A 20,883-nucleotide genomic window follows, 5' to 3' on the forward strand; every position below is an offset into this window, starting at 1 on the left:
TTATTATTGCTGTTGCTATCATTGTCATTTTCTGTAAGAGGAAATTAAGGAGGAAGAGACCCAGAGAAGGGAGGAGACCCCTCCGCTGGACTAGAAGCTAGGTTCCCGAGTTTTGAGTTTTTCCTGGAAATATACTGCCTTGAAAAAAAAAAAAAAGACTTGAGTTTTCTGCACTGTGGAAAACTGTGGTTTCTGAGCCTTGTATGTGGTCTGATGGCCAGGGTTTCAGTCCTGGAGTCCCTGGAGTGTGAGGAAAGGCCTTGGTTGGGATTGCTACAGCCCAGAGCCTGACTGGGGCCATTTTCTTAGATAGGTGGAAGGCTTCTGTGAGGGAGATGGTCCATCAGCCACCCTCTGCCCTGAGTCTGAAGGGGGAGACACAGCCCTGCCCTCAGGGGCCCTCAGCCTGATGGGAAAGACGCAGGTCAACCCTCAGGAGTCTCTAGTCTAAAGGGGGGAAACACACAATATCAACCATAACAGAAGCCTAAAGGAAAAAAAGTGTTTCCAGAAAGAAAAAGTTGTAAATTGTGTAAATGCCATGGAGAGAAAGTAAGATAATAGCGGTTCATTGGCTTTGGCAATATGCATCATTGTAACCTTATCAGAGCCTTTTAAGAATATTTAGAGTACACTGAAGGGCAATGGAAAGTGAGGGAGTGGAGAAACAAGCATAGCAATCGTTTCAAGTTTTGCTTTGAATAAGAGCTGAGAATTGGAGTGGTAGCAGCAGAAAACAGTGCAGTCACGGAATAGTAAAGGAGTCAGTGACATTAAAGCGTGCTTGTAAGTTTAAGGGTCATGAATTATCAAGAACAAAGAAATACGTGATGCAGGAGCTAGCAAAAGGATAATTACAGAGATAGAATTCCTGGAGACACTAAGATGATGTGATTCATTGCACAAGTGCCGGGGTTAGCCTTGGATGGCTGGGACCTGTCCCCCACATTAACAGAAACGAAGGTCAATTACAGCACCTGTTACATAATTTCCAGGGCCCAGTGCAAAATGAAACTGTGGGGCCCCTTATTCAAAAATTATTAAGAATTTCAAGGCTGCAACAGAAGAGCATTAAACCGAGCATGAAGCCCTTCTAAGCCTGGGACTGCCCATGAAGTCCGGCCTGGCCGAGTACGGGATAAGGACAATGAAGGACTTAGGCTGTCCTTTGGGCAAGTCCCTTCTTCGTGGGCCTCAGTTACCTCACGGAAGAATTGGAAGAGATGGCTAAGCGCACTTTCAGTTTCACTGTTCTACAAGCTGGGAGGTCATTAGCAAGGGAACGAAGCAAAGATTCTCTTTAACTTTCAATTCCGCCAGGCTTGAGCCTAGAGCTTTCTAGAAGGCTCCAAAGCATAGGGTGACCATAGCAACTTATGCCAAACTCCTGGGCCCTCGGCTCCTCCCACCGCTTCATGGACGCCCTCGTTGATTGGCTCAGCAAGTCGACCAATGGCCGGCGAAGCGGGCTGTTTGCCGCGCGATCAATGGCCGCGGGCCGGGCGGGAAGGGAGGGGGAGAAGGCGGGCCTGGGCGGTGGGGCGCGTGCGTACGTGCGTATTTCCGGCTCCGCTGCGGAAGGCGGACGACTGGAGCCGTTGGGCCCGACGCGGCCTGAAAGAGCTGGGAGAGCGCGGGACGAGAGTGTGGAGTTCTGAACGTGGATCCGGGCCGGCGCGATGGGCGGGGAGCAGGAGGAGGAACGGTTCGATGGCATGTTGCTGGCCATGGCGCAGCAGCACGAGGGCGGCGTGCAGGAGGTAACCGCCCGCGCGGCGTCGGCCAGGCTGGCCCAGCTACGCTCCTTCGGCCCTTCTTTGCCTTCGAGGGCTGAGATCCACCCCTGGACCTCGTGGGTTTCTGGGATGCCCCCACGTTCTCACTGCGCCCTGGCTTCTGGGTCCGGCCACCTGCCAGCGGGTCTTCCCAGTCTCGTATCAGTCCCCGGCCTCCGGCATCCCTGAACGCGCCCCTGGAATTCCCCTCGAGCCCTAGGGAGGCCCCCTTGGTATCACAGATGCTTCCGGCCCCGCTTCCCCTTTGATGGCCGCCCCCAAAGAGCATCATTCTGTACTAACCATCCCAGACATCGTGATTTGCATCTACGCAGACTTGGAGCGAGCCAAGGAATGTGTGCCGTGGGGTGCGGGGTGATGTTAGCGCATGGTAATTTTAGGCCTTGAATGGGGGGAAAGGAGGCCTTTGTTCACAATCTGTTTACAACACAAAGCTTGAGACCTCTCCAACTCTCCACACAGTTTCCTCGTGTATGAGATGAAACCACGAATCCCCGTTTTCCTGAATCATAGGAGAGTAGTGTCTTGAAGCAAAGGACAGTGAGTTGTTAATAATCAGGCTTGTTCATTCAGCGAGTATTTGCTGAGTGATTAGTATGTGCCAGACATTCACGTGACCGGGTCCTGGAGATACAGAAACCTGTCCTTGCCTTCATGGAGCTTACAAAGAGCATTTCAAAAGCATAATTCATGCTGAGCACCATCAGACACGGGAACACATAGTGTGTGAATGGTAAGGACCAACTAGCATAGATTCTGGAGTTGGATTTTTGGAACAGAAACAGGAGGTTTGAGGTAGAAAAGCCTGTCAGGGTTAGTCCACAGCTCTCAATCTGTAAAGCAGCCGGCAGCCAGAGAGTGGCAGGGATCATCCAACAGGCTCCTGACCTAGACAGGACCAGACTCCTCAGGCCAGTGTGCTTTCCACAGTCCATTGCTGATTCTCTGTCTCACTGGAGACAGATTTTCTTTTTTTTTTGAGACAGAGTCTCGCTCTGTTGCCCGGGCTAGAGTGAGTGCCGTGGCGTCAGCCTAGCTCACAGCAACCTCAAACTCCTAGGCTCAAGCAATCCTCCTGCCTCAGCCTCCCGAGTAGCTGGGACTACAGGCATGTGCCTCCATGCCCGGCTAATTTTTTCTGTATATATATTTAGCTGTCTATATAATTTCTTTCTATTTTTAGTAGAGATGGGGTCTCGATCTTGCTCAGGCTGGTCTCGAACTCCTGAGCTCAAACGATCCGCCCACCTCGGCCTCCCAGAGTGCTAGGATTACAGGCGTGAGCCACCGCGCCCGGCCTGGAGACAGATTTTCATTGAGCTTTCCATTCCCATTCTTTCACCTAGGTGCCTGTGGTGACCAACAACTTCTAAGCCCTTCGAGGTGGGGAGAGTGTTTCTAATTTGCAAATGAGAAAAGGTGTCCTGTCAGCATTCCCCTAAATTGTTTACATGAAACTGGATTTGAAAGAGTTCATTTTTGAGTGAATTGAAAAAGCGTCCAGAAGCAGGAATTGAAGCCATTGAGATAAGTTCTAGCGTCAGATTTAGAACCATTCACTTGGGCAAAGAAAAGGGCTTGTGTGTGCTAACCTTAGGTCATCACTAGATTGATTCAGCAAGAATTTTACTGAGCATGTACCCATAGTCATATATGGTGCCCATCCTTGTGGATGTAGACAGAATAAGCCATGGTTCACGGTTCCTACTTGGGAGGAGTTTACTCTCTGCCAGTGGGGCTCTTGCTCTGGGCCAGCTGAAGTTTGTTAAAAGCCTCACCTTCATTACCTCATCTGATCCTCACAAGGTCCCTAGAAATGGTCCTGCAGCTTATTTCTGATTTACAGAGTTAAGTAACTTCTCTGGAGTCACAAAGCTAATATGTATCAGTCTGATACTCAAACCCATGCACTTAACCACTTGGCTATACTGGTACCCTGCCAGAGTTAGTCCATCTTAGCCTTCATTAAAGTGGCTTCATTTGCTCTCCTCCTTCTGGCTATGCCCTGGTAACTTGATGGGCTATTTTACTTTCTGGAGAGGAAAGCATTTCATGCCCTGGATACACCACAAGGAAAGTGAGACATGTGCATACACGCAAGAAATGAGAAATTTGTCTTCTGGTGATCTAGGTGAGGTTGGGGTAGGTTTCATGGTGGGGGTGACTAAGGGGGCCTTTTGAGGAGGATGTCTCCTCAATTGGGAGGCTCTCAGGTCAAATAGTCAAGTCCCAACTCCCCTCCTAGACTAAGGAACTTGACTCCTGCACAGTTGAGGGACTCCCAATATGGCACCTCCACAACTTCAGTCTTCTCCCTCTTTCAGCTTGTGAACACCTTCTTCAGCTTCCTTCGACGCAAAACAGACTTTTTCATTGGAGGAGAAGAGGGGATGGCAGAGAAGGTGAGTGTTGGAGACCACTGTCGTTTGGCCAGCTCTGTCTCTTCAGAAGAAAAGCCCACCTAGCCTTCCTTTGGCATGATAGTAATCTTCTGCAGAACAAAATGCCAAGGGGGAGGAATAGGGCAAGGGAAGCAAGCTGTTATTTCTTGAAGCTCCACTCCTTACTCAGTGCTTTACCCTCCTCATTTCCCAGGATTGTTTAGCAGGTCTACAAGATGGGCAGGTGTTAAAACTATTCCCATTCTACAAGTGGAGAAATTGGCTTGGGGATGTTTTGCACCTTGTCCAAAATCTTGAGCTGAGCTGTGAGAGAACCAGGTTGAAACCAGAGTCTGTTGTAAACCTGTTTCTGCCCTGATGCCAAGCCTCTCGGTTCCTTTTCCACTGAGGAGGTTTTAACTAAATACCCCACTGGGAGATGAGAATGGGCAAATGTTAGAAATGGAGGCTTAGACAGAAATTTAGGAAAACTCAAACCCAACCAATCCATGCCTTCCCAGATGCTGTGACCCAAAAGTTCAAGAATTTGGGAGTTGCATTTTGTGGTACTGATTCTGAGACTTTGAACTGCTTACTGATTCCTTGGGTTATAATTAGATTTTTAAAGATTAATAAATCATGAGGATGGTACCTCAAGTGTGATTTTTTTTTTTTTTAAATTGTGATCTTTATAACCTTGATGTTTGTTTTTACTTTAACTTAAGAGACAGTAACAAGGAGGAGACATTTTGCAGACTGCTTCCTGTGACTTCAGGATTCTTACAAGCTATCTTTTTTTTTTTTTTTTTTTTTTTTGAGACACAGTCTCACTCTGTTGCCCGGGCTAGAGTGCCCTTGCGTCAGCCTAGCTCACACTAACCAAACTCTGAGGGCTCAAGCAATCCTTGTGCCTCAGCCTCCTGAGTAGCTGGGACTATAGGCATGCACCACCATGCCTGGCTAATTTTTTTCTATATGTATAATTTTAGCTGTCCAGATCATTTCTTTCTATTTTTAGTAGAGACAGGATCTCTCTCTCTCTCAGGCTGGTCTCGAACTCCTGAGCTCAAGTGATCCGCCCACCTTGGCCTCCTAGAGTGCTAGGATTACAGGCGTGAGCCACCGCTCCTGGCCTCTTACAAGCTATTGTGCTCTATAATGTGTCTTGACGATCTGAGGCCTCTGTCAAAGATATATCGCCTGGGAGTCGGAATCCAAGGTTCTTGGTCTAGCTGTGTGACTTGGTTGAGTTCCCACCAATTCCCTGCTCCTTTCAATCTTCACATCTGTAAAATGAGAGCAGGTAGACCCCTTCTAGCTCAGATTTTTTGTGTTAGCACTAACACCTCCAGTTTTTTTGTGGGCTAGACTGCCCTGCAATATCAGCAGTCATTAGGTCCTCTTATGTCAAACCCCTTGAGATTACAGAGGTGAATACAGACATGGTCTTTGTTTTTATGCATCTCATAATGTAGCCCCCCCCCCCCAAAAAAAAAACAATAAAAAAGTGGTGGGCATTAGGACAGAATCCCTGGGGACATAAAACAAGGACTAACATAGGTTGGGAGCTCAGGAAAGACTTCCTGAGGAAGTAATGCTAGGGATATGAAGGATGAATAGCTTCAAGAACAGAGACAGTGAGAGATGAACTCTTCTTTTTTTTAAAAAATGTTTTCATATTGAAACATACTTAATCTCCTTTTTATTTTTAACATTAAAACATACTTAATCTCCACAAGCGGTGAACTCTTTTTTTTTTTTTCTTTTTTTCCCCTTTTTTGAGTTGGAGTCTTCCTCTTTTCCCTAGGTTGTCACTGTAGCTCACAGCAACCTCCAACTCTTGGGCTCAAGCGATCCTCCTGCCTCAGCCTCCGAAGTAGTTGGGACTACAGGCGTTCACCACCACGCCTGGATAATTTTTTCTATTTTTGGTAGAGATGAGGTCTTGTGCTTCCTCAGGCTGGTATTGAACTCCTGACCTCAAGCGATCCTGCTGCCTCGGCCACCCAGAATGCTAGGATTACAGGCGTGAGCCAGTGCACCTGGCCAAAGATGAACTTTTTTTTTTTTTTTTTTTGAGACAGAGTCTTGCTCTGTTGCCCAGGCTAGAGTGCCATGGTGTCAGCCTAGCTCACAGCAACCTCAAACTCCTGGGCTCAAGCGATCTTCCTGCCTCAGCCTCCCAGCATGCTAGGATTACAGCATGAGCCACTGTGACCAGCCCAAAGATGAACTCTTAGTAACATTAGGAAATGGTTCAGGATACAGTGCAAGTCTAGGAAAAAAAGAAAAAAATAAGTAAAAAAAGAGGAAGAAGAAGTAGTATCTCAGAAGTGTCATGGAGATGGTGATAGTTATCATATGTTGGATGTGTACTGGTCCTTTCTTATCCCTTGCTATGTGTCTGGACTCTTTGTTCCCTTGAGGTCAGCTCTTTCCCAGGAAGGTTGGTCAGACTCAGGCAGGCAGAAACCTTCCTACTTGGTCTTCAGTTGTGATACGGTAACTCTTTTGTGTTGAGCACCTGCTGTGTGCTCATTTCCAAGTGCAGTGATTAAGAGCGTGGGCTGTGCAGTCAGTCTGACTCCATCCCCCTCACTTTACAGCTGTGTGGCCTTGGATGAGTTGTGAAATCTCTGAGCCAAAGTTTTCATACCTATAAGGGGGTAATCTTTACCTCAAAGGGCTGTTGTAAGGATAAAAAAAGGTAATGTAGATGAAGTGGCTGGCAAAGGAGAATACAAGTCCACAGTCCCTCTTCTGAACCCCTTGGGGCCAGATGTGCTTTGAGATTTAGAATTCTTTGGATTGCTAGGAAGGCAATATAGTGTATATATTGTACATTTTAACAGTATCCCAATCCAGCGTCAGGAGCAGCATCCTGTAATCAAACACGTTAATACTGCTACAGAGAAATATATATGAATATTCTTACCAAGTGAGAGAAACTTAGAAAAAGTATAAAAATACTTGTAGTTGTTGTATCTTTTGGGGCTTGGAATTATGGATAAGGAATTGTGGACCTCCGTACAGTCATAATGATCAAGTTGGTGTGGTTTTGTCATAGAAGAGAAAACAGACCTGTGAAACAGAATAGAGAATCTAGAAATAAAATCTAGGATATAAAAAAATTGTACTGTTTTATTCACATATAAAAATAAATTTGCAGATCAAGAAAAGTCTTCCAAGGAAAGTTAGGAAACTGTACAATCTTGTTGGGGGAAGCTTTTCAAGATTAAAAAACGGGGCCAGGCGCGGTGGCTCACTCACGCCTGTAATCCTAGCGCTCTGGGAGGCCGAGGTGGGAGGATCGCTCGAGGTCAGGAGTTCGAGACCAGCCTGAGCAAGAGTGGGACCTCGTCTCTACCAAAAAATAGAAAGAAATTTACCGGACTACTAAAAATATATAGAAAAAATTAGCCGGGCATGGTGGTGCATGCCTGTAGTCTCAGCTACTGGGGAGGCTGAGGCAGTAGGATTGCTTGAGCCCAGGAGTTTGAGGTTGCTGTGAGCTAGGCTGACGCCAAAGCACTCTAGCCCGGGCAACAGAGTGAGACTCTGTCTCAAAAAAAAAAAAAAAAGATTAAAAAACAGGAAGCTATAAAATAAGAGGTAGCTGTTTGCCTCCTAAACATTGAAAATTTGTGTTTGGTAAAAGAGACATGCTGATACATAAAGTCAATTGAACGCTGGAAAAAAATGTGCAATGCCGATAAAATTTGTTCATTTAATATGCAAGAACTCTTATAAATTGACAAGAAGAGGATAAACAGAAAGATGGCCAATTCCAAGAAGAGCAAATCCAAAAACTTATAAAAAGATGCTCAAATTCACTAGTAGTCAAGGAAATATAAGTTAAACAGTGAGATGCCCTTTTCCTGTCAGACTGACAAAAATACAAAGAACATTGCTTGCAGGGATGTGGAGAAAAGGATATTCTTGGACATTTCTGGTAAAAGTGAATTGAAGCTCTTTAAAAACTTTTTATTATAAAAGATGCTTGGGCGGGTGTGGTGGCTCACGCCTGTAATCCTAGCACTCTGAGAGGCCGAGGTAGGAGGATCACTTTTTTTTTTTTTTTTTTTTTTTTTTGAGACAGAGTCTCACTCTGTTGCCCAGGCTAGAGTGAGTGCCGTGGCGTTAGCCTAGCTCACAGCAACCTCAAACTCCTGAGCTCAAGCGATCCTCCTGTCTCAGCCTCCCGAGTAGCTGGGACTACAGGCATGTGCCACCATGCCCGGCTAATTTTTTCTATATATATTTTTAGCTGTCCATATAATTTCTTTCTATTTTTAGTAGAGATGGGGTCTCGCTCTTGCTCAGGCTGGTCTCGAACTCCTGAGCTCAAACGATCCGCCCACCTCGGCCTCCCAGAGTGCTAGGATTACAGGCGTGAGCCACCACGCCCGGCCAGGAGGATCACTTGAGGTCAGAAGTTTGAGACCAGCCTGAGCAAGAGCAAGACCCCATCTTTACCAAAAAGAAAGGAAAAAAAACCCAAGCCGAGTGTTGCAGTGTACACCTGGGAGGCTGAGGCAGAAGGATCGCTTAGAGCCCAGGAGTTGGAGGTTGCTTTGAGCTACAATGATGCCACTACACTGTTCCCAGGGCGACAGGGTGAAACCCTATCTCAACAAAAAATTGCCAGGCAACTGAACACCCCTCCTCACAACACCCCATCCCTTCACATGTATATACATAGAGAGAGAGAAAGAGAGAGAGAGATGCTCAATGTCATTAATTAAGGACATGCAAATTAAAACTACAATGAGATGCCACCTCACACCCATTAGGATGGCTTCTGTTAAAAAATCAAAATAGTATTGACAAAGATGTGGAAAAATAGGAACCTATGGGACTGTCAAATGGTGCATCTGCTGTGGAAAACAGCATGGCAGTTTCTTAAAAAATTAAAAATAGAACTACCAAGTGGGATCCAGCAATCCTACTTGTGGGTTTGCCTTTTTTTTCTTTTTTGAGACAGAGTCTCACTTTGTTGGCTGGGCTAGAGTGCCGTGGCGTCAGCCTAGCTCACAGCAACCTCAAACTCCTGGGCTCAAGAGATCCTTCTGCCTCAGCCTCCCGAGTGAGTAGCTGGGACTATAGGCATGCACCACCATGCCCAGCTAATTTTTTGTATATATTTTTAGTTGTTCAGATAATTTCTTTCTATTTTTTTAGTAGAGACGGGGTCTCGCTCTTGTTTAGGCTGGTCTGGAATTCCTGACCTTGAGCCATCCTCCCCCCTGGGCCTCCCAGAGTGCTAGGATTACAGGCATGAGCCACCTCACCTGGCCCTACTTGTGGGTTTGTCCCCAAAAGAACTGAAAGCAGGATCTCAGATTTATTTGCACACCTATCTGTGTTCACAGCAGTATTGTTTACAATGGCCAAAAGTTGGAAGCAACCAGAGTATTCATCAGTGGATGAATGGATAAGTGGAATGTGGTATATATACACAATGGCATGTTATTCAGCCTTGAAAGGGAAGGAAATACTGTCCATTGCTACAGGGATAAACCTTTGAGAACTTTGTGTTAAGTGAAATAAGCTAGTCACAAAAGGACAAATGTAGTCAGCCTTCTGTATCTATGGATTCAGCATATGTGGATTTAATCAACTGTGCATCGAAAATATTTGGAAAAATTAAAATAAAAAGTAGGCCAGATGTGGTGACTCACACCGGTAATCTTAGTACTTTGGAAGGCTGAGGCAGGAGAATTACTTGAGGTCAGGAGTTCCAGACCAGCCTGGGCTACATGATGAGACCCCCACCTCTACAAAAAAATAAAAACATTAGCCAGTTGTGGTGGCCCTCCTGTGGTCCCAGCTATTCAGGAGGCTGAGGTGGGAGGATCGCTTGAGCCTAGGAGTTTGAGGATGCAGTGAGCTGTGATGATGCCACTGCACTCTGGCCCTGGCAACAGAGTGAGACCCTGCCTCAAAAAGTAAAGAAAATAATTAAAAAATAAAAACAATAATAAACAACAATTTTATTAAAAAATAAAAATAAAAACAATAATAAACATGATACAAATTAAAAACAACATAGTACCACTATTTATATGGCATTTGCATTGCATTTTATATGAGGGACTTGAGCATCCGAGGATTTTGGTATTGAGGGTTGGGGAGGAATCCCAGAACTAATCGCCTGTGGATACCAAGGGACAACCGTGCTATATTCTACTTAAGATGAAGTATTATATACGTCAGAGGTCCCCAACCTATGGTGAGTCATATAATTATTTCATTATATATTACAATGTGATAATAATAGAAATAAAGTGCACAATAAATGTAATGCACTTGAATCATCCTAAAACCAGCTCCCCCTCCCTGGTCCGTGGAAAATAGTCTTCCATGAAAATGGTCCCTGGTGCCAAAAAGGTTGGGGTCTGCTGATATAAGTGAAAGTTACATAAGACTTATACGACTTTTATACATATAAAACATATATATAGGACATACATAGAGTAGTCAGATCCATAGAGGCAGAAAGTAGAATGGTGGTTGCCAGGGGCTGGGAGGAGGCGGCAAAGGGGAGTTTAATGGGTAAAGAGTTTCAGTTTTGCAAGCTGAAAAGAGGTCTGCAGATCTGTTATACAACAATATGAATATACTTAACACTATTGAATTGTACATTTAAAAATGGTTAAGATGGTAAATTTTGTTTTTTTAACCATAATTTAAAAAAATTGAAGGCATATTTTTAGATTAGTATATATTTTGTGACTATCTAGAAGTTATTGTTTTAAAACATAACTATAATATTAACTCCAAAGAGGAATAGTGATTCTTTTTTTTTTTTGAGACAGAGTCTCACTCTGTTGCCCGGGCTAGAGTGCCGTGGCATCAGCCTAGCTCACAGCAACCTCAAACTCCAGGGCTCAAGCAATCCTCCTGCCTCAGCCTCCCGAGTAGCTGGGACTACAGGCATGTGCCACCATGCCCGGCTAATTTTTTTCTATATAGTTTTAGTTGTCGGGTTAATTTCTTTCTATTTTTTTTGGTAGAGACAGGGTCTCGCTCTTGCTCAGGCTGGCCTCGAACTCCTGATCTCGAGCGCTCCTCTCGCCTCGGCCTCACAGAGTGCTAGGATTACAGGAGTGTTACACAACAATATGAATATTGTGTAGTGGTTCTTTAAATGTTGGCCGTGTTTCTTTAAATGTTACCAAAGATTTCAGGGTTTCAATTTCCCTCAATGCTTTCTTACTGTTGGTTTTTTGTTTTGTTTTTTTAATTATGGTAAAAGACCAGCCTGGGCAACATAGCAAGACCCTGTCTCTAAAAATGGGAAAAAAAGCCAGGCATGGTGGTGTGCCTGTGTACCCCCAGCTACTCCAAAGGCTGAGGCAGGAGGATGGCTTGAGCCCAGGAGCTTGAGGCTGCAGTGAACTATATGATCCCGCCTGTGAATAGCCACTGCACTCCAGCCTGGGTGACAGAGCAAGACCCTGACTGTTTAAAAAAAAAAAAGTGGTTAAAACACACATTATAAAATTTACCATCTTAAACTTTTTTTTTTTTTTTTTTTTTTTTAAAGAGTCACTGTGTGCCAGGGCATCAGCCTAGCTCACAGCAACCTCAAACTCCTGGGCTCAAGCAGTGCCTCAGCCTCCCAAGTAGCTGGGACTACAGGGATGCATCACCACGCCTGGATAATTTCTTTTTATTTTTAGTAGAGACGAGGTCTCGCTCTTGCTCAGGCTGGTCTTGAACTCCTGAGCTCAAGTGATCCTCCCGCCTGGGCCTCCCAGAGTACTAGGATTATAGGCAGCCTGTTTTGATTTTCTAATAGAAGCCATTGTAATGGTGTGAGGTAGTATCTCATTGTGGTTTTAATTTGCATTTCTCTGATGATTAGTGGTGTTGAGCATCTTTTCATATGTTTGTTGGCTATTTGTATATCATCTTTGGCAAAATGTCTGTTCAAGTCCTTTGTCCCTTTTTTAATTGGGTTATTTGATTACCATTTCTTTGATTGATAATTCAAACACGGCCCACACATTACATTGGTTGATAGGAGGACCCTGTAGGTTAAGAGACCTTCTTTTTTTTCCTTGGAATTTATTTTTTTGAAGAAACCTGGTTGTTTGTCCTGGCAAGTTTCCCATAATCTAGATTTTGCGTATTACATCCTCTGAGCTGTCTTTACTCAAAATGCTTCTGACACCAAATGTGTGGGTTTTTTCCTCCACCAACAACCGATTCTCTGTACACCAACTGGGTGTCTTGTAATTTAATTCAATCATTTCTGACAACTGCCCAGAGTTAGCACAGGTGACCAGCCCCCATCGTGAAGCTATGTAGGGGCAACAGGAGTTGCCTCATTAGAACAAAAGATGCTGTTAACACTCAGGAAATTCCAAAAGATTTAGGAGCTCCGTGTCAGGAACCTGGGACAAAGACTAAATATGTTTCTCTTGTATCACACATCCCCGTGGTGGTGTTTAACATGTTTCTTTGTCCTTTTGATTTTTTTTTTGGTAGGTTAGATTTAGAGGCTTGATCTGATTCAGTTGGATTTTTTGTTTGTGTCCCAGGACTACTTTGTGGATGATCTGGTGTACTCCACCAGGAAGCACATAACTATGTTTGGTGGTTTCTCTTTTTGTGGTATTAGCAGTCATTGATCATGCCTGAATCCATTATTTCATTCTTAGAGGTTTGCAAAATGCTGATATTTTTTTTCCTTTATGAGCTGAAACTTTCCCTCTTTAACTGTTTTGTTACCTTGAGAGGATATACAGGGATAGCCCTTCACTCACGGCTTTCACGGTACTTGGTTCCCCAGCATCTTCCAAGGTGACCAGCAAGGTGGGGTTTTTTTTTTTTTCCTATTGTCGTCATAAACTCATAGAGTTAAGTACACTTTGTTTCAAGCCATTGCAGTTATTGTTACTGGGTCAGTCAAAGTGGAGATCTCTGTCAGAGGACGTTAGACTAGTTTGGCTTCTGCTACTAGCATGGGACTCAGCACCAGCACCAGTGCACAGCCCTGTCCCCGTTCCCTGTGCAGGCCCCAGCATCAGGCACTTTCTCTGTTACGCCTCACCACACTTCAGTCCCCTCTCCCTGCTTTGAGGTGAGTCTGCTTCCTTTTTTTTCCCCTTTGGCTCTCAGTAGAAGATACCTGAGGGTTCTTTGTATCATTGGATTCTGTAAGGTTTCTATATTTGTACAGATATAATTCCCCACCAGCTTAGCATTTTAATAAGAGCTGTTTTAGAAAATTCTTCTGCCTTCTGAAAAATATCTGGGGTACTTTTGGTGCTACAAAGATAGATCAGGTGAGGATCCTGCTTTCCAAGGTGACAAGGCACAGCCCCTGAAAATGAAACCCGAGGAGGAAAGTGCTGTAAAAAGGGTTGGGGCAAAGTCCTGTGGGCGTTCACAGGGAGGAGAGCAGCAAGCACTTAGAATCTGGAAAGGTTTGGGGAGGATGCAGTGTCTGAGCGGCCTTAAAAGTTAGGAAGTGGGGTTTGGATGGCTCAGATGATCAGAAAGGTGTTCCCCGTGCAGGAAACAGCTTGAACGAGGCCCAGAGGTGGAGAAGCAGGTGGTAAGAATAGAATTAGAGAGGAAAAGCCTAAATATACCTGGGAGAGGGCGTGGCTGTGACCACAAATTGTGTCTCTTCTTGAGGGCTGAGGAGGAACTCCAGGAGATCAAGGTCAGCAAGGAGCAGGCCAGGCAGAAGGATCCTGTGCAGAGAGTAGCTGAGGAGTATGGGCTCTGCAATGCAGGCCATGGGGACTGTGGTCTTTTTTACATTTGGGCTTCTAATGTTTTTGCGGGAGGCCCGGACAAGTGATTGGCTTGGGTGGCAAGGACAGTGGAATGGTATGTCTCTAGGATTTGTACCAGGTGGGTAGTAGATAAAGCAGGTGACTCTCTGCTTTCTCCTTGGGCACCTGGATGGATGGTGCTGCCACTCCTCGAGATAGGAACCACAGGAAGAGGAGAAGGCTGCTGAGGGCACTGACTTTTGGGTGAGGATAGGGAGACCCCCGCTTGGCTCTGGGGATCCTAGTAGTGGTCCCCAGTGATGTTCGGGCATCTGTGCTGTTGGGGACCTGTTGGACCTGTGTCTCTGATGTGGCCTACTCCTCCCATTTCCCTTGCCTCTAGGCATTCCTACAGCTGCCACCTTGCAGTCCTTATTTCCCCAGGGGTCCTGGGTCAGGGCAGCTAGGAAGTGGTGACAGGGTTGGAGGCCGAGGGCACTGCTCTAGCATGGTGCTTTCTAGCCTGGGGTGAGGGGTAAGCATGGGGTAGGAGATGGGGAAGAGGAGAGTTTCTCAGGTGGGGAGGAATTCAGCAGGGCCTGCTGGTTGAGAATCTCTGCCCCAGTTACCCACTGTTGTTCACGGTTTGTAGTATGTCTTCTCTCTCGGGTGTGTTGGGGGATTCCTCCCACCTCCCACCCGCCACCCCAGGGTGTTCAGGTTCAAGACCTCACACCTTCGAGTTCAGCTTAAATACCTCTCACGGTGTTCCTTGGCCAGGCTGGTGGGAACCACTCTGTTCCCTCGCCACCCAGCCTAAGTCAGGGAAAGCCTGTGCTCACATGGGGCACTGAGCAGTCTGGGGCCTGTCCTCCAGGGCCTCTTCCAGGGGCGAGCAACAGGCTTGGCTTAGAGCAGGCCCAGCCCTCCTCACTCCTTCCCCACCCTGCTGGGCTGTGGTTCCCTAGGATACATTCAGTGACTAAAGCTGGACTCTGACAGCGTCTGGGCTGGCACCTCTGGGTAAGCTACCTCACCCTCAAGGTTGTCTGTCTGAGGCTGGGCCTGGGTAAGGCTGGTGGGAGGAGGGGTCAGAGGCTGCTGTGATTGGCTTTGACTGTGCCTGCTGGTTTAGCTCTGTCCTCACTTAACCTCCCGGAGCTAGGAAGGAACAGGACGAATGGGATATGACATGATTCACTGGAGCTGGGAGAGGGGAGGGCCTTGCTCCCACCTCCCCTTGGCCACTGGTTGGCAAATGGCTTGAGTTCAAGGTCTCTCTGATTAGGGACTTGGGACTAAGGCCCTGCGGTGGAATAGCCTCCGCTGGCATAACTGTCTCATGACCTATTGTTTTTATTGACAGCAGACTGGCCTTTCAGGTGGCTCATTTCTCTCACCACCCCCCCCCCCCCCCCAGTTTGTTAACTCATGTGGTCCAGGAGATACTTTTGGTGCCCTTTAACCTTGCAGACTATGGAACTACTGCAGTGTGGCGTGGGGCTGGGGGATTGGGAGTAGCAGGAGGACTTGGCCTCAGATGAGTGAGAACCCACAGGACACTTGCAGGACCCTAGGTTTGGGGGCCCATGGTGACTTCTGTGACCCCGAGCCCTTGCAGACCCTTCCCTCCAGCTCTGGCTTAGAGATTCTTGAAAGGTGGTTTATGGACCACCAGTCACATGGTGGGTGCCCTCTGAGGCTTCCAGGGCTGCGCATGTGCACGTGGGCTGGCAGAGAGCTGAGTTTCCTAAGAGTATGTTCCTGGCCTGCCGAAGTGCCAGAGATGAAACTCAATACTTCAGCTGGTCCTGGAGGATGAATAGGAGTTTGCCAGGTGACCTTTGAGTGAGGACAAGGAAGAATAGCACATGACAAGGCTGCTTTTAGAAATAAAATTGAAGCACAGAGAGATGACCACAGGGTCACACAGGTAGAAGGTATAGACCAGGAATTCAAATCTATGTGTGACTCTCTTTTTTTTTTTTTTTGAGACAGAGTCTCACGCTGTTGCCCGGGCTACTGTGCCATGGCATCAGCCTAGCTGACAGCAACCTCAAACTCCGGGGCTCAACTGATCCTTCTGCCTCAGCCTCCTGAGTAGCTGGGACTACAGGCATGCGCCACCATGCCCAGATAATTTTTTATATATATTTTTAGTTGTCCAGATGCTTTCTATTTTTAGTAGAGACGGGGTCTGGCTCTTGCTCAGGCTGGTCTCGAACTCCTGAGCCCAGATGATCCGCTTGCCTCGGCCTCCCAGAGTGCTAGGATTACAGGCATGAGCCACCATGCCCGGCCAGTATGTGTGACTCTCAAATGTACATTCTCGAGAATTGGCCAGGCAGGCTTATTAAAAATACAAATTGGCCTGGCCACACCCCAGGATTTCTGATTGAGCAGGTCAGGGGTGGGGCTTAAGATTTAGCATTTCTAACAGGTTCTGGGTGATGCTGGTGCTGGAGGTCACAGGAACCACACTCAGGGAGCTACTGGTGTACCCACCGAGGCAGCACCATCTCTCTTCCTCTGCTTTTACAGTGAAGAAGGTGTACCCAGCCGTGCACAGCCCCAGCCAGGCAAGGGGTGTTGGGAAGCCAACGGTTTATATGTGGCTATCGTGTGGCAAGGACCACACCAGCCTCTTGATGAGTACTGCCCTATTCAATCCTCATGACAGATAAGGAAACTGAGGCTTAGAAAAAGTCTGAGTTCACTTTTCTTAAGGCCACAAAGCTAAATGGTGACAGGTGGCAATAATACTGGGGTGCGCTTTGGTGGCAGGGAGGCCAGCTAGCAGGCTGTGGGTGGAAACATCCTGGGAAGGTGTAGCAGGAGAGGAAGGACTTGAAATGGATAGCTTGCTGGCTGGAGAGGAGCCAGCTTCTTCCCTCAAGAAAGCTCTCTGGCTTCCTGCTAGCATGGCCTTTCTGGGTGTGGTGTCGAGTGCTGCACAGCTGGGGGGCTGTGGTCCTGGAGACAGGATGGACTCGGGAAGAGAAATCAGTCAGAGGGGCAGGTCATTATTGGCCTGAGAGCTCAGGAAAGGCTTCTAAGAGGAGCTAACGTTTCAGTTCTGCTTTAACAGCTTTACTTGTAAAATAGCCAGTTTATCGGCTGGGTACCATTGGGAGGATCGCTTGAGGCCAGAAGTTGAAGACCAGCCTGCTGGACAATAAAGAGATGCCATCTCTAAAATAGCCAGTTTACTGAGCCAGGTACTTTGCAGGTATTCTCACTGCAACCCTGTGAGACAGGCTTGTTACCTCCATTTTGCAGATGAGGAGACCGAGGTTCCGAGTGCAGTGCTTTCCCCAGGCACCCAGCAGGTAGAGATGAGGCTGGACTCTAGGCCTTGGGACACTGTCCCCTGCTCTGATGCCTCATCCCCTTCTTTTCCTTCTCCAGCTTATCACACAGACCTTCAGCCACCATAATCAGCTGGCACAGAAGGCCCGGCGGGAAAAGAGAGCTCGGCAGGAGGCTGAGCGGCGGGAGAAGGCAGAGCGGGCAGCCAGGCTGGCCAAAGAAGCCAAGTCAGAGCCGCCTGGGCCCCAGATCAAGGAGCTGACTGAGGAGGAGGCAGAGAGGCTACAGCTGGAGATTGACCAGGTGGGGCTGGGCTTCTCTCTTCCACCCCTCAGGTCCTCATTGGCACTTGGCAGTGGGGATCCTATTGCCAACTGCTGTGCTCTTTGCCACAGAAAAAGGATGCAGAGACCCATGAGGCCCAGCTCAAGAACGGCAGCCTTAGCTCACCGGGGAAGCAGGTGAGATGGGCCAGAGGCTTGGGAACGTCCAGAGACTCCAGCCTTCCCCTTTCTCTGGAGTATCCTCCCCTATCTCCCTACCCCCCTCCCAGCTCTGGGGATTTTCCCTATACTTCAAGATCCCACTCAGAGACATTGGACCGAAGGATCCAGGTTAAAAACACAAAAACCCTCTGGCCTTAAGTCTTGGGCAGTAAAGCCCAAGAGCCAGAGAGGACAGTGCCTGTTACAGGTCCCATCTGAAGTTGGCTGGGGTCTGGGGGCCCAGCCCTGTCCTTTGTCACATGGTATAATAGTCTGAGCTCCTCTCAGGCAGAGATCAGAACCAGGTTTTCCTCTGGTTCCCAATGGACCAAGGCTTGGGGGTCTGTCCCTCATGGAGTGGGCAGAGACCAGCTCTGTTTGGTTTTGTGGCTGTATGCCCTGGGCCTGTCCCAGTGAGGGTTCAGTCTGTGTCTGTCAAGTAAGTAGCTGAGCACCCCTGACTGTGAGCAGGAGGCTGAGGAGGATGAAGAGGAGGAAGACGAGAAGGACAAAGGAAAACTGAAGCCCAACCTAGGCAACGGGGCAGACCTGCCCAATTACCGCTGGACCCAGACCCTGTCGGAGCTGGACGTGAGTGGCAGGGGCCGGGGTGAAGGTTAGGGAACCAGCCTGGGGTCCTGGCAGCCCCGTGGCCCCTCCTGACTGCCTCTGCTCCATGCAGCTGGCAGTGCCCTTCCGAGTGAACTTCCGGCTGAAGGGGAAGGATGTGGTTGTGGATATCCAGCGGCGGCACCTCCGTGTGGGGCTCAAGGGGCAGCCGGCAATCATTGACGGGGAGCTCTACAACGAAGTGAAGGTGGAGGAGAGCTCGTGGCTCATTGAGGATGGCAAGGTGGTGACTGTGCATCTGGAGAAGGTGCGAGGCCTGGCTCCCAGCCTGGGTGTTGATGGAGGAAGAGGAGAGGGTGTGCGCTTATTTGTTCGGGGGCCACGCTGGGGGCCTTGTGGAGTTGTCTTATTTCATCCCCACAACAAGACTCGTTCCCATTTTAGAGTCAGGAAAAGAGCTCAGTGATTTGCCCAAGCTCCTACCTTTAAGAAGGGGTGGAGTCAGAACTGAGACAGTCTTTGGTATCAGAGCCTTTGCCTTTCCATCAGGGTAGTGCACACATTCAGTTCATCAAATATCGGAACACTTAGAACAGTGCCAGGTACTGCTCTAAGTGCTGGAGAGAGAACAGTGAACAAAATGTAGAAAAATATGTACCCTTAGGAAGCCTATGTTGTCTACCGCACTACCTTCACAGAGCTATAGGACACAGACACCTGTAAATAAAGGAGGTCTCTCTAAAGGACTAAGGGTCCAAGGAAAACTTCCCATGGTACATAGGCCCGGTCCCAGCTGCCTGACTGGCACTGGCTGCCTCTTGCTTGCACCTCCATGCCTTTGCACTTGCTTTTCCTCCTAACTGGAATGTCCTTCCCTGCTTTGCTGCTTTTCCTTTCCATTTTTTAATCTGGTATATTGCTTGTGTCATAAGGCTCCACCCAAGTGTCACTTTCTGACTTCTCTCCCTGCATTCTGGATGAGTATCTCCCCTTTATGCTTTTTTCTTTCCCTTATCACACTGATGAGTAACTGTTTGCCTCTGTGTCTGTCTCCCTAGCTGCTGGGTGGGCAGCGTCTGACACAGGCCTGCATGGGTCTCAGGTGCAGGATGTGGGTGGGAGAGAGTTTGGTTGTGGAAGGGTTGAGGGGTTACTCCTGGGGTATAGAGGATGCCGCCTCCTATCCCGTGGCTGTCTTCCGCTTTGCAGATCAATAAGATGGAGTGGTGGAGCCGCTTGGTGGCCAGTGACCCTGAGATCAATACCAAGAAGATTAATCCTGAGAACTCTAAGGTGAGCCCTGGCTGGTTGGGAGAGCTTCAGTGGGAAGGTTGAGAGGTCTGGGTGGTCCCAGAGCTTCACCCATCCCTGTCACTGCCTGCCTTCAGCTGTCAGACCTAGACAGTGAGACCCGCAGCATGGTGGAAAAGATGATGTATGACCAGAGACAGAAGTCCATGGGGCTGCCTACCTCGGATGAACAGAAGAAACAGGAAATTTTGAAGAAGTGAGCAATTCAGTGATGGGGATGTAGGGAGGGTGGGTTCCTGGGGGATGAGACCTGGGCAACAGCAGCAAGTGAATCACTGAGCCCGGCTCAGGCGCTGCCCTGCCCCCTTCCAAGATGAGCCAGCCAAGTTTATGGCCTCATGCCTTTGGCCTGCCCTTATCACTTGCACAGGTCATCTTGAGGGCAAGGCCAGCAGCTCAGGGTAGGAGGGAAGGGGCAATACGCGGTCATTGCTACCTACAGGAAAACAGTGCCAGCGTTGGCACCTCAGCTTCCAGTCGGGTTTGAATGAGGCTTGGATACCCTGGGGCCGGCTCCAGGTTGCTCAATGTCTAAAGTCTAATCTGACTTGACATGGGGGGCTGAGAGAAGGGACTAGCTTTTGGGGGAAGGAACAACCTTGTTTCACCTTCCTTCTTCCCCTTCCCCAGGTTCATGGATCAGCATCCAGAGATGGATTTTTCCAAGGCCAAATTCAACTAGCCCCTGTTTGCCTCTTTGAACTCTTGGGGCCGAGCTCCCAGACATCCAGCTTTCTTTCCCACCCTTCCCTGGGACTTGAGGGCCTCAGGGCTGGGGCAGGCATGGAACTGGCCCAGGCACACAGGTCCCAGGGCATCAGGAGAAGGGCTGGGGCCTTGTCCTCCCCAGTTTGCCTACTGTTACACATTAAAGCTATTTGCCCAGCTTCACCTGTGTCTTCTCCTCCCTCTGGCCTTTCCCTGGGGGACAGACCTGTTATGGCTGCAGTGGGGAACGGGGGTTTGGCTTCTAGCCCAAATGATGCCATGTGACCTAGGACAAGTTCTTGTCCCTCTTCATTACTTAAAGAGGGATTTAAAACAAGGCGTTTAGTCTGTGCATGATTCTGAGCAAAGGTAAGTTTTTCTGGCTACAGAGACTAGAACATATGTCAGATTATCAAAGGGGGCTCATGACTCTGTAAAATTTAAGACCAGCTGGACTTGTTGATTCAGTTTCTAAGACAACTTCCCACTGCTGTGGGTCTGCCTTCCAACCCTGAATCAGGTGTTTTTCAGACTATGAACTCTTGTTTCCCGGAGGAGAAGAGCAGCAAGGGCCGGGGTGACGCTGCCT

The 20,883-nt window shown here is 47.9% G+C and overlaps 1 protein-coding gene across 1 annotated transcript; it reads left to right on the forward strand.

Annotated features, from left to right (window-relative positions):
• Positions 1-1,581: 1,581 nt before the first annotated feature.
• Positions 1,582-20,477, forward strand: NUDC (nuclear distribution C, dynein complex regulator). The gene is made up of 9 exons (XM_069477525.1): positions 1,582-1,760; positions 4,121-4,198; positions 17,320-17,523; positions 17,616-17,681; positions 18,177-18,296; positions 18,388-18,582; positions 19,485-19,568; positions 19,664-19,782; positions 20,217-20,477. Exons 1-9 carry the CDS (start codon positions 1,680-1,682, stop codon positions 20,266-20,268), a joined length of 999 nt encoding a protein of 332 aa, XP_069333626.1. The 5' UTR covers positions 1,582-1,679; the 3' UTR covers positions 20,269-20,477.
• The last annotated feature ends 406 nt before the right edge of the window (positions 20,478-20,883 follow it).

Source organism: Eulemur rufifrons, chromosome 8 (assembly GCF_041146395.1).
Source record: "Eulemur rufifrons isolate Redbay chromosome 8, OSU_ERuf_1, whole genome shotgun sequence".
Classification (NCBI taxonomy): Eukaryota; Metazoa; Chordata; class Mammalia; order Primates; family Lemuridae; genus Eulemur; species Eulemur rufifrons.

What these genes read in the sequence shown, in the direction of transcription:
- NUDC (XM_069477525.1), top strand. Translation starts at nt 1,680, where the DNA reads ATGGGCGGGGAGCAGGAGGAGGAACGGTTCGATGGCATGTTGCTGGCC. An exon ending in AGACCCTGTCGGAGCTGGAC is followed by an intron (nt 18,297 to 18,387) that starts GTGAGTGGCAGG and finishes TGCTCCATGCAG; the next exon opens with CTGGCAGTGCCCTTCCGAGT. An exon ending in TGACTGTGCATCTGGAGAAG is followed by an intron (nt 18,583 to 19,484) that starts GTGCGAGGCCTG and finishes TCCGCTTTGCAG; the next exon opens with ATCAATAAGATGGAGTGGTG.